A 12,667-nucleotide genomic window follows, 5' to 3' on the forward strand; every position below is an offset into this window, starting at 1 on the left:
ATGATGGCTATGTTAGATCTGACCATCAGAGGGCAGTATGGGAACAAAAACTGGCTGAAATATTGGCTAATTGGCAAAATGTATATATTAGTCATCTATAGATTTGTGTGGATACATGAAATTTTCCAAGTTACAAAATTTTGAAAAAAATCTATTTACTTGAGAAGCAACAGTGCATTACAGAGTGACTTCATATATATAATACAATTACTAAATATGTAATGGAATGTTGTAATGTATTTGTTTTATATTGTCTGCATATTTTATTTCAAGGTGTATTTAATTTAGCCTTTTTAAATGTTTTTATTTTATGCTGTATTTCGGGTGGTATTTTATGTTCACGTGAATAAACAAATGCATTTCACACCTTATTCATTTCATTGTATTTTTATTTATTTATTGCAACATTCCATGTCTCCTTTAGTAATTCCATTATATATTGATTTAATTTAGTCTTTTTTTATATAGAGAGAATGTTTGAACCAGCAGATCGTTTCCACTTGTTGTAAGTATAAACAATTTAAAGGTGTCATGAATTGAGAAATCAATTTCCCTTGAGCTTTTGATAGAAAAGGTCATCTTGATATAAGAATATCCTGTAAGAGTTTCAGAGCTGAAAATATCTTTGTTAGTCAAAGAAAAGCTTTTATTGACAGCTGGCACAGCAATGCCTAATTCTGTAGCCGTGCCCACCGACTCACGCATGTTAGATAAAAAACAGGCCTATGTGGAGCTAAGCCGATGCGGCAAACCCATAAAAACCGAGCATTTTAAGAGCAGGCTCAAAACCAGGGTAGAAAATAGTCTATTACTTTTTAATTATGATGTTTTTTAATGTAAACGAACGTCATGAATTGACTTCAGACAACAGTATAAAATATAAAAAATAAAAAAGCCAGTTCATGACCCCTTTAAAAACAATAGTTTCTTCTCAGATGTATAGTTGTTTTTGTTTGTTTTTTAATTAAAAAAGAAAGGAGTGAACTATATATAAAGCTACACTACCAATCTACATTCTGCTTCTAACGGTTGATCTACCCGCTCACCTCCTCCAAACAGCTCCATGTGATTGGTCAGAAAGGCACATGTGACAGTGAGAAGGCATAGGTGATGGACATGATTGGCCACAGGGCAAGGCCATGAGGGATGTGACTGAGCTGAGAGCTCTAGTTGAACTGAGTCTCAATTATGGAGCTAGAAATATGACTAAATGATCTGAATTTGAATTGTATAAATCTGAATTATTTACAAGTGTAATCTAACAAAATTGAATATTATGTTGCATTTTACATAGTTCTGAATTTGAATTTTTTAAAATGTTGAATATAGAACCTTTGAAATTGAACACATCTGAAATGTTTTTATGTCGAAATTGTTTAGACATGTATTTTCAAACAGCAGATATTTTGTTCTGAATTAGGCTAATCGACTGGAAATATTCAGTTTTTGAAAATACAGATTCAAGATTTCTGATGAAGAAGAAATTCAGATCATCAAATTCAATATTCTAAAATTCAGATCATCAAATTCAATGTTCTAAAATTCAGATCATCAAATTCAATATTCTAAAATTCAGATCATCAAATTCAATATTCTAAAATTCAGATCATCAAATTCAATATTCTAAAATTCAGATCATCAAATTCAATATTCTAAAATTCAGATCGCAGAAATTCAGATCTTACAGAAAGTAGGCCAGAGGTCATCAGGGAAGAGTAAAGGATGTCAGAAAAATCCAACGGAGCACCATCTGATCATTTCATTTCCTATTTGTAATGGAAGAAAGAGAAAAGATCAAACAACCCCTTTATACTTTTTTGTTTATTTTAGATTAATGCACAGAAAAAGAGATTTCGGCTAGATTTCTCATTTTTCGTGTGGTTTACCGCACAATTAAATAAGGTTGGGTACTGATTAATATTTTATATATCAGATAAACTTTTTTTCTGTGAAACGGGTTAAGTTGCACAGAAAAGTTGCCTGATCTAGGACCTGCCCAGTACAGTTTAAGAAGCGGTAGTCTTCTACTGCTATAAGACTACTATTTTGTTGAACAGACCTGGGCTGAATCTGAAATCGCCCCCTATACCCTCAATACCTGCAAACAAGTTTCAAAATCCGGCCTATCAGGTAGAGTACAGAGTAAATTGTATGTACTGTACAGTGTATTGGGGGGATTTTTGGTGGTATAAATATATTGATTTTGTAGTAATATTCTCATCAGTGTTCTATCAGCTTTTACATAGGCCTAATTAAATCTGCATATTTGTGATATTTACCCCAGGGCGTTATGTCATTTTATAAAGGCCATTTTTTAAATCTTATTAAATGTATGCATTTCATGTTCAATTCTTACATTTGATTAATAAATGCAGTTATATTAGTAAGACACTAGGGCTTTTACCAATCAAATTAATTAATTTAAACTGCAAAAATAAAACAGCAATGAATAATGTTATGAGATTGATGTTCTAAATGTTTGAATATACAAATAAAAAAATGCAATGATACTTTTAAACATGAAACTAAACCGCCAATAGGTGGCAGCAAGTGATCGTCTTAATGAGTGAGTCATTGAGTCGTTCATTCAAATGATTCATTCAAAACGCTGATTCATTCAGTTCAAAACACCGCCCTGAGTGTTGTTCCTTTGGAACTATATTCGTCGGTGAAAGCATAGTTGAAATAGAAAAAAAAAAGGTTTTTGAGTCTAAAATGTAAGTACCTAATAATGAATTATGCTACACAATTCACGATTGCAATGTAGCTATTTGAAATCGTTTAGATTGCTGCTCACTTGTTTTGATTTCTCCACGAATGTCTCACAAAGAGATAGGCAGCGCCAGCCTCAACGCGACTTTGTTACCAGAGATACACTCCATTATCAGTCGCTGTTTACATTGAATATAATAATAAATAAATTATCTTGTTATTTTAATGTTTTATTTGTCCTGTCGGGAAAGTAAAACCCTCTTTGATTTGTCCCAGACAAAGATAATGTGGAGCCCTTACAGTCAGCCCTGTGTGTTCATTCATGATTTCTCTAGTGCTGTAAAGCGGAGGTGATTGGTTCATGTCATGAGCGCTGCCGTTTGCTTGAACCGAGGGCTACAGTGATCTGTGACTGTCACTCCATAGACTGTTAAAAAATAGGTCACGCATCATTAGAGCATTTCCCATTATTATTGTTAACAACTTCACCCCCCACCCCCAAAAGAAAACTCATTCATCTACATTCATTCACTTGTTCGAGTTAACTGAATTAGTGGACTAAAGTAGGGAATAGTGAGGGTTTAGGGGGGCGATTTTGGATTCAACCCTGGAGAACGACAGATGACGTCAAACGCTTAGATTTTCTTCACTAATCAGCGATTTGTAAATCACGCACGAAAAATGAGAAATCTAGCCGAAATCTCTTTTCTGTGCATTAATCTAAAATAAACAAAAAAGTATAAAGGGGTTGTTTGATCTTTTCTCTTTCTTCCATTACAAATAGTAAATGAAATGATCAGATATGGTGCTCCGTTGGATTTTTCTGACATCCTTTACTCTTCCCTGATGACCTCTGGCCTACTTTCTGTAAGATCTGAATTTCTGCAATCTGAATTTTAGAACATTGAATTTGATGATCTGAATTTTAGAACATTGAATTTGATGATCTGAATTTTAGAACATTGAATTTGATGATCTGAATTTTAGAATATTGAATTTGATGATCTGAATTTTAGAACATTGAATTTGATGATCTGAATTTTAGAATATTGAATTTGATGATCTGAATTTCTTCTTCATCTGAAATCTTGAATCTGTATTTTCAAAAACTGAATATTTCCAGTCGATTAATTCAGAACAAAATATCTGCTGTTTGAAAATACATGTCTAAACAATTTCGACATAAAAACATTTCAGATGTGTTCAATTTCAAAGGTTCTATATTTAACATTTTAAAAAAATTCAAATTCAGAACGATGTAAAATGCAACATAATATTCAATTTTGTTAGATTACACTTGTCAATAATTCAGATTTATACAATTCAAATTCAGATCATTTTGTCATATTTCTAGCTCCATACTCAATGTGCTGACAGTCAGGGCAGGTGTATATCAGCTCTTGGTCGTTGGGTCCGACCCAAACCACAGAGCCAATGGAAGGGTCCGGGCTCGGAGGAGAGCGCCGGGCCAGCATCCAAAAACTGATAGATATGAAGGGGATAGGGACACAAAATGAAGAAGGGAGAAATATGGAAAAAGAATAACAAAAATTCAAAAAAAGTATATTTTTCAACAATTTTTTTGTCTTGTTTTTAGTTAAAACATCAGAAGAAAAGTTGGTTTGTATGACATTTTGGTTTAAGCTTTTTGCAACATGGGTTGTTGAGTCTAGAGCATAAATCTAACACGATTTAATGAGGTTTATGCTTACAAACCATATATATATATATATATATATATATATATAGAGAGAGAGAGAGAGAGAGAGAGAGAGAGAGAGAGAGAGAGAGAGAGAGAGAGAGAGAGAGAGAGAAAGAGAGAGAGAGAGAGAGAGAGAGAGAGAGAGAGAGAGAGAGAGAGAGAGAGAGAGAGAGAGAGAGAGAGAGAGAATAATATTTTACAATATATTCCTTAAAGAAGTTTTATTATTAAAGTTTTATGTAGGATGTTTTAGTGGAAAACAAGACAAAAATATTGATTAGGAAAATTATATATATTAAATATATATATTATATTGCAGTGCAGGGCAAAGAAACTTGTACTGATATAAATGAATGATGATAAATAGAATAAAGCAGATGATTTATGAAAGGAACAAAATGTCCAGTTTGTTGTTATAACAAATGTTCTTACCAGGCTAAATAAGTCATGGAGACAATGAAAACTAGCAGTACAAAAGCTCCAGCTGCCACACCATACACCCAGGTCTTCAGTTTGCCATCTGTGCAGATACACAAACACACACACACACAGACATTAACAAAGATACAGCTTCATCTCAGCTGCTTATAACCAAGACATCAGACAAAACTGGTGAGAGCCATTTTGTTTTACCTGCTGGGAACACCCTTCCTATTTTGGACTTTCATGTTATTGTGGCCTCAAAAAGTATTTGGACACTTAAGATACATTTAAAAGAGGACCAATTATGCCCTTTTTGTAGGGTTCTAATAGAATAGGTGTTTATGTTATAATGTAAAAAAACAACAACAAAAAAAACACTGTTTAGCACCTCTTTTCCTAGTCAGCTGTCCTGTCACAAATGGCATCCTAAACACTGGCTTGTCTTCCTACAAGTCTACATTTTCGTGATGTAACGCACTTTGACAGTCAGGTAGATGTCTGTGTTTGTGTTCAGCTAAAGAAAGAAACTCATACAGGTTTGGAGCAACTTTAAGGGTGAGTAAATGATGACAGAATTTCTATTTTTGGGTGAACTATCCCTTTAACTGAGGCAACTGTGATGTCCAAATACTTTTTGTGGTCTCTGTTTGTTTTGGAAATGTATTTAGTAAAGCAAACAGCCTTGCTAATGAATTTGGTCTAGTCTTTAGCATTTTTTAAACAGGACGTTTGAAGTCATTTAGAGCTTTGTTCTCCACAAACTCACCAGGTCCGAAAGGCTGCAGGAACCACGTGCGTCCAGAGCGACCTGGCAGGTTAGAGGTTGGCTGAGTGGGGTTGAGTGCTCTGATCGTCTTCACGTCAGCCTTACTGTCTCCCGCGGTGGGGATCTCAAGCACTGGGATGACTGTGCACTGGTCCAACACTCCATCAGACGTCATCACCTCAGTGTAACCCTCCTCACATCCGCAGACACCAGCCTGCAGGGGGAGACATTGCACCAGTTACACACATGGATCTAAGACTGTTTACATCAGACAAGAAGCATGCACTATAAAACAATGGAAACAAAAATATTTCAGAAGTTTTGGGTCCGTAGTTAGTATAAATATTTCTATTTAGCAAAAATGCATTAAATTGATCATAAGTTACTCAAACACATTTATAATGTTACCAAAATTTCAATTAAATTCTGTTCTTTTGAATATTCTAAAATTCATCAAAGAACCCAGATTTTTTTATTTTAAATCAATTTCTTGAGCAGAAAATCAGCATATTAGAATATTTTTTTAAAGGATCATGTGACATCAGTAATGATGCTGACAATTTAGCTTTGCCATCATAGGAATGAATTACAATAAACATTTTAATATAGGTTTTTCAATTGTAAAAAGATTTCACAATATTAATGTTATTACTGTATTTTTAATCAAATAAATTCAGCGTTTGAGCAAATTGATTTAAATCTTACCAAAACCCAAACAGCTGTGAATGTCTATAAATGGAAAAATATCCTTTTTTTTGCATTAAGTAATGCAAACAGGAATATGGATTCATAATTAATCTGTGACTATTTCAGCATTGGCCACTATTAGCATTTTTTGTAGCCTAGAAATCTAGACGCACCCTAGCGGCAGCAAATTTAATTTGCCCGCAAGTGTCGTCTAGAAACTCTCAATACCCTTCTGAGCTGTATTCCTCAGAATCTGGACGGGCCAATCACATCGTGTATAGAGTCGGCGGGCGGGGCCATAATGACGACGGCCGAGTTGCGTTTGCGTGCTTCTAGTAAACACAGAAACTGGCGAACGGCGGCGGTCTTTCGAATCAGCTCTGACCGCGACTCTGGAAGACTTGGAGTTCAGCTTTTCTCTGAGAAAAGAACAAAGAACGGCACTGAAGTCATTCTTAAAAAGGGAAGATGTGTTCGGAGTTTAGCCGACCGGATACTGTAAATGTTTAATCAGTCAGCGAGCTCTGTTTCACCTTCGTTGCTCTGGTTGGTGTAGCGCTATCCTATCGCGTGCAGAGGGAGTTTGAAAGACAACCGTTTATCCCGCCCCTCGGATTGAGCCCTGTCAATGGTGAGTTTCCAGACCAAACATCTTGATGTGGGTCTGGCTTGTCAGGCTACATTTTTTGTTTATTGGATATTCAAAGCACAATGTCAGCCCCTCCCCACCCCAATCAAACAGAAATATTTTCAATGGCACTAAACTGTTTTGTTTACATAACCGTTTACTAAAATGTTCATACATCTACTTTTACTTGAAGCATTTAGTCATTTCAAGGCTAGAATAAGCTGCAACGTGGACCAGTCTTAATGCTGTCAGTTCAAAGTCTGGCTATGTGAGATGAAATAAAATGGGACCAGAAAATCATTTATACCTGTTGTTAAAAACACAGACATCTTTCTATTTGTGGCATTCCCCCGGCCTCTAAACTGCCTCTAATTGAATTCACTTTCCGTCTCCTGCGGCCATCGCTTCCTCTGTATTAGTGTCACATTGTTCTTTCTTCCAGCTAACAGCTCTCTCAAACAGCTGCTAAAAATATGTTTACGGCATCTAGCTGTGATTTCAAAGATACTGTTTTAGTTTGTTGTGCTCTTTCAGTGCTTTCCTTGTTCTGAAAAACATCAGGATTGTGTGAATCCTGAAGGTTCTCCATGGCTGCGAGTGTAGGGTTGAGCGTGGGTGTTGACAAGATACATCCCAGCACGTGTTCTTCTGCTGACAAGACATTTGGGTCTCCACGAGCATTGTTCTGCAGGCCTGAGTGCTTGTGTGCAAATATATCTGGAGAAACCCCCAGGTTCCTGTGGTCTGCAGGGGGTCTCTTATTCCCAATGCAATCTTGGGAGGATAATCGCCCCACACGCGAACACAACCCTTTAGATCGGCACGATCACGTAATGCACCGGAGGCGCTTGCATCTCTAAAGACGGGCAAAAGAGAGCAGGTCCAGATGTAGCAGAATAATCTGATATAAATACAGTCAGATTCTACCCACAGTAGAGGGATTCAATTCACACCGGGAGACACGGTCTAGGTACACACACAATCATCAATTTCACACAACATGTAGTTCATATGCAATGGGAGAAAAATCGCATGCTAGAGGACAAATGTGGTAGCTCACAATGAATGTTTGCATCTAGGATTATCTTCAAAAGAAGTTGAATATAGGGGAGATTGGGGTAAATTAAGCCACCCTGTTTCCAGGCAACTGTAAATATATATATTTTTTTCTGTCAGACTGATGCTGAATGACAATAAACAGAATGACACTAATGTATAGTGTGTTGTATGCGAGACCACTACAGGTTAACGCCAGTGGTTCCCAACCACGTTTCTGGAGGCCAACCAACAATGCACATTTTACATGTCTCCTTTGTCTGATGAACCAACATCAGATTTTGGATTGACTCTTAAAGGTCAAGTTCTTCGCGATTCCATCTTTCAAACTTTAGTTAGTGTGTAATGTTGCTGTTAGAGCATAAATAATACCTGTAAAATTATAACGCTCAAAGTTCAATGCCAAGCGAGATATTTTATTTAACAGAAGTTCCCTTTCAAAGCCTACAGCAAACGGCCGGTTTGGACTACAGCCCTGCACTTCCTTCAGGAATGACGTCACTAGAACCGTTTGTTGACTAACGCTCCGCTTACAAGAACACGCAAAATAGGGGGCGTGGTCTTGTTGTTCTCCCACATGGAGAAGAGCACATTGAACGCTTGCATCTCCCCGTATGGTAAGAGGCGGGACCTTTCCGGGCAAAGTGCGCTAAGCTGCTGTCCAATCACAACACGGGAAGCGCTGGCCCAATCAGAACTCGTTACGTATTTCTGAAGGAGGGATCAGGCAGTTTTTAGGACAGAGGAAACAGTGCTGTACAGATAAGTAAATTGTGTGAAAAATACAGTTTTTTTTACATGCGGAACATGAACTCATGTTATATTGCACACTGTAAACATAATCAAAGCTTCGAAAACACGAGGAGACATACAAAATGTGCACTGTTGTTGGGCCTCCAGGAACGTGGTTGGGAACCACTGGTTTACATGAACAAGCCTACGCTTGATTGGTTTTGTAGACTAGTTATATTTTTTCATTGTTATTGAGTAATTTTAATAAATTAAAGAAAACTATTTAGAAAGCTGCAAAAGGTTATTCAAACTCCGCATCTAACAAAGTTTGTAAAAAATCATGCGTGTGTATACACAGACACAGACACAGACACACACACACAGACACACAGACACACAGACACACAGACACACAGACACACAGACACACAGACACACACACACACACACACACACACACACACACACACACACACACACACACACACGTTTTTGCAGTCAAAGCGCTTGATTTAGGAGATTTTTTGCCGTCTCCGTGTTGTACTGTTCGGTATTGCAGCTTGAGAGGTCTACATTTAAATGTCCATTTTACATAAAAAGTCCAAAATGAAAACAATCTCATTGTTGTTGCTCTGTACACATACTATACACTGTGATGAATTCTGTGAAGGTTCTTAGTAATGTATTTTTTTTTTTTTTTAATTCATGGGTGCTTAGGTGTGTACACATGTATTATATAATATAATTATATGGACTCCTTATATTTGGATATTTGGTTTCCTTTAAGTCTCCAATGATCCTTGAAGCTTTCAGAAAAGAAAGAATCTCACTTCAATCTGATTGTTTTCTTTGGTTATAGCAAATTATGACTAAATTAATGTGTTTAATAAGATAAATGGCTACCGCTTCTTTTCACAATAAGCATGCGATTAATCACGATTTATCCCACAACACAGGTGTGATTAATCATGATTAAAAAATGTATCTATTGACAATCCTACCATAAACACATCGATAATCTATTTTGGGTATTTTACGGGTAAATCAAATGCATAAGCGAGCATAAAAACATTCAAACACACCAACCACCCCAAAACAGCGCTGCCTTCCAGAATAATATAAAGCTTTCAACGGATAGTGCCGTATCTTCCCTAAGGTGTTTTATTTGGCCTGCACTGATCTCTACTGTGCCTGCTTCTAATACCATCTGACATTGGTCACAGTACTTGATTAAGTCCATGCAAAGTCCTAACACTGTTGTTTTATCAGCAAAAGATTGAACAGTAAAGTTGGTTTAATAGTTTACATCAAAGGTTATTAAGATGGTTTCTGTTGATAAACGGATATCAAACCTTCCTATTAAAGCCAGTGCATTTGGTTCTCGTGTTTCAGCATTTCCCATCATACATTCCTGGACTAACTCTCTTTCTTGAGGAAGTCTAATCCCGCTGTATTGGATATCCATGCAAGCCTGTTTGCATTCTGCCTGCATCCCAGCATCACACCTCAGCAGACAGCAAACATGCACACATACTAACCTCAGTGCAGTATGAGCGAGGTTTGTCGCAGGCTGGGTCACATGACCTGTCTGACACCGGCTCGCTTGTCAACGGGCATCCACCTACAGGGAAAGAGTTCAAAGATTTATATAAACATTGTTTAATGACATTGACACGCACACAAAAAGAAGCACATGCCCATTTTCAGCCAGTGTATTGTCCTGGAGGCAAGAGGCATCAAAGACTCTCCATTCTTTTGCTCTCCCACATTCATCCTCTCTCTCTCTCTCTCTCTCTCTCTCTCTCTCTCTCTCTCTCTCTCTCTCTCTCTCTCTCTCTCTCTCTCTGCAAAACACTGCAGTTCAATTTAATCCTTGCTTAAAACCTCTCGTGTTATGATATTACTAATGTGTTAACTGATATGCATGAAGCAGTAATTAAAACTTGATTTTTTATATTTTCTGGAAGTGCTGCTAGGTGGTGTAAAACTCAATGTAAATATGGTTGGACAACCTTGCAGTGGTTAATATTACACAAGAATGTTTCAAATTTACATATAATACAATTCAAAATAAACTCCTTATTATCCTTTAAATTATTATTCTTAATAGAGTCCTTGAATGAGCTACTACATACATGTCTATTAAAATCTTATAATTTAGACTTTTTTTTTAATCTCATAATGATTTTTCTTATGTGGCACAAATGGCTTCCATAATCAGGTATATAAGCAAAAGAAACACATAAACTATGGCTGTCAGTATACTAAAATAATTATGATTGAGATTGAATTATTATTATAATAATTAAATAATAATTATTATATTATTCATTATTAAATGATGGTTATTATAGCAGAATTATTGTTATATGATATGTATTATATATTATTTATCATATTTAATACATTTCTATTCATTAAATTACATATACAATTATTTTGTATTAATTATAATTATGACTTTTTTTCACTATTTAAATTTTTCTCCACACTTTTTTTTCAGGCCCAGAATTGCAGCTTTACAGCCCCTGACAGCCCCGACCCTGTGGTCATCAGACCCTGTGCTGTGGTCATCAGACCCTGTGCTGTGGTCATCAGACCCTGTGGTCATCAGACCCTGTGATCATCAGACACTGTGCTGTGGTCATCAGACCCTGTGCTGTGGTCATCAGACCCTGTGGTCATCAGACCCTGTGCTGTGGTCATCAGACCCTGTGGTCATCAGACCCTGTGCTGTGGTCATCAGACCCTGTGATCATCAGACCCTGTGGTCATCAGACACTGTGCTGTGGTCATCAGACCCTGTGCTGTGGTCATCAGACCCTGTGCTGTGGTCATCAGACCCTGTGATCATCAGACCCTGTGCTGTGGTCATCAGACCCTGTGCTGTGGTCATCAGACCCTGTGGTCATCAGACCCTGTGATCATCAGACACTGTGCTGTGGTCATCAGACCCTGTGGTCATCAGACCCTGTGATCATCAGACCCTGTGCTGTGGTCATCAGACCCTGTGCTGTGGTCATCAGACCCTGTGCTGTGGTCATCAGACCCTGTGGTCATCAGACCCTGTGATCATCAGACACTGTGCTGTGGTCATCAGACCCTGTGGTCATCAGACCCTGTGCTGTGGTCATCAGACCCTGTGATCATCAGACCCTGTGGTCATCAGACACTGTGCTGTGGTCATCAGACCCTGTGCTGTGGTCATCAGACCCTGTGGTCATCAGACCCTGTGATCATCAGACACTGTGCTGTGGTCATCAGACCCTGTGCTGTGGTCATCAGACCCTGTGGTCATCAGACCCTGTGCTGTGGTCATCAGACCCTGTGGTCATCAGACCCTGTGCTGTGGTCATCAGACCCTGTGATCATCAGACCCTGTGGTCATCAGACACTGTGCTGTGGTCATCAGACCCTGTGCTGTGGTCATCAGACCCTGTGCTGTGGTCATCAGACCCTGTGATCATCAGACCCTGTGCTGTGGTCATCAGACCCTGTGCTGTGGTCATCAGACCCTGTGGTCATCAGACCCTGTGATCATCAGACACTGTGCTGTGGTCATCAGACCCTGTGGTCATCAGACCCTGTGATCATCAGACCCTGTGCTGTGGTCATCAGACCCTGTGCTGTGGTCATCAGACCCTGTGCTGTGGTCATCAGACCCTGTGGTCATCAGACCCTGTGATCATCAGACACTGTGCTGTGGTCATCAGACCCTGTGGTCATCAGACCCTGTGGTCATCAGACCCTGTGCTGTGGTCATCAGACCCTGTGATCATCAGACCCTGTGGTCATCAGACACTGTGCTGTGGTCATCAGACCCTGTGGTCATCAGACCCTGTGCTGTGGTCATCAGACCCTGTGCTGTGGTCATCAGACCCTGTGGTCATCAGACCCTGTGCTGTGGTCATCAGACCCTGTGCTGTGGTCATCAGACCCTGTGCTGTGGTCATCAGACCCT

At 38.3% G+C, this 12,667-nt stretch overlaps 1 protein-coding gene across 1 annotated transcript in view; it reads right to left on the bottom strand.

The window, feature by feature from the left end:
* thsd7aa (thrombospondin, type I, domain containing 7Aa) overlaps window positions 1-12,667 on the bottom strand; it is a 143,430-nt gene that overhangs the window by 2,285 nt on the left and 128,478 nt on the right. Inside the window, exons 24-26 of the mRNA XM_067426606.1 lie at window positions 10,245-10,327; window positions 5,604-5,817; window positions 4,847-4,934 (exon numbers count right to left, since the gene is read on the bottom strand). Of these exons, the coding sequence (XP_067282707.1) occupies window positions 4,847-4,934; window positions 5,604-5,817; window positions 10,245-10,327 (385 nt within the window). The remainder of the gene's footprint in view (window positions 1-4,846; window positions 4,935-5,603; window positions 5,818-10,244; window positions 10,328-12,667) is intronic.

This window comes from Pseudorasbora parva, chromosome 19, assembly GCF_024679245.1.
Source record: "Pseudorasbora parva isolate DD20220531a chromosome 19, ASM2467924v1, whole genome shotgun sequence".
Classification (NCBI taxonomy): Eukaryota; Metazoa; Chordata; class Actinopteri; order Cypriniformes; family Gobionidae; genus Pseudorasbora; species Pseudorasbora parva.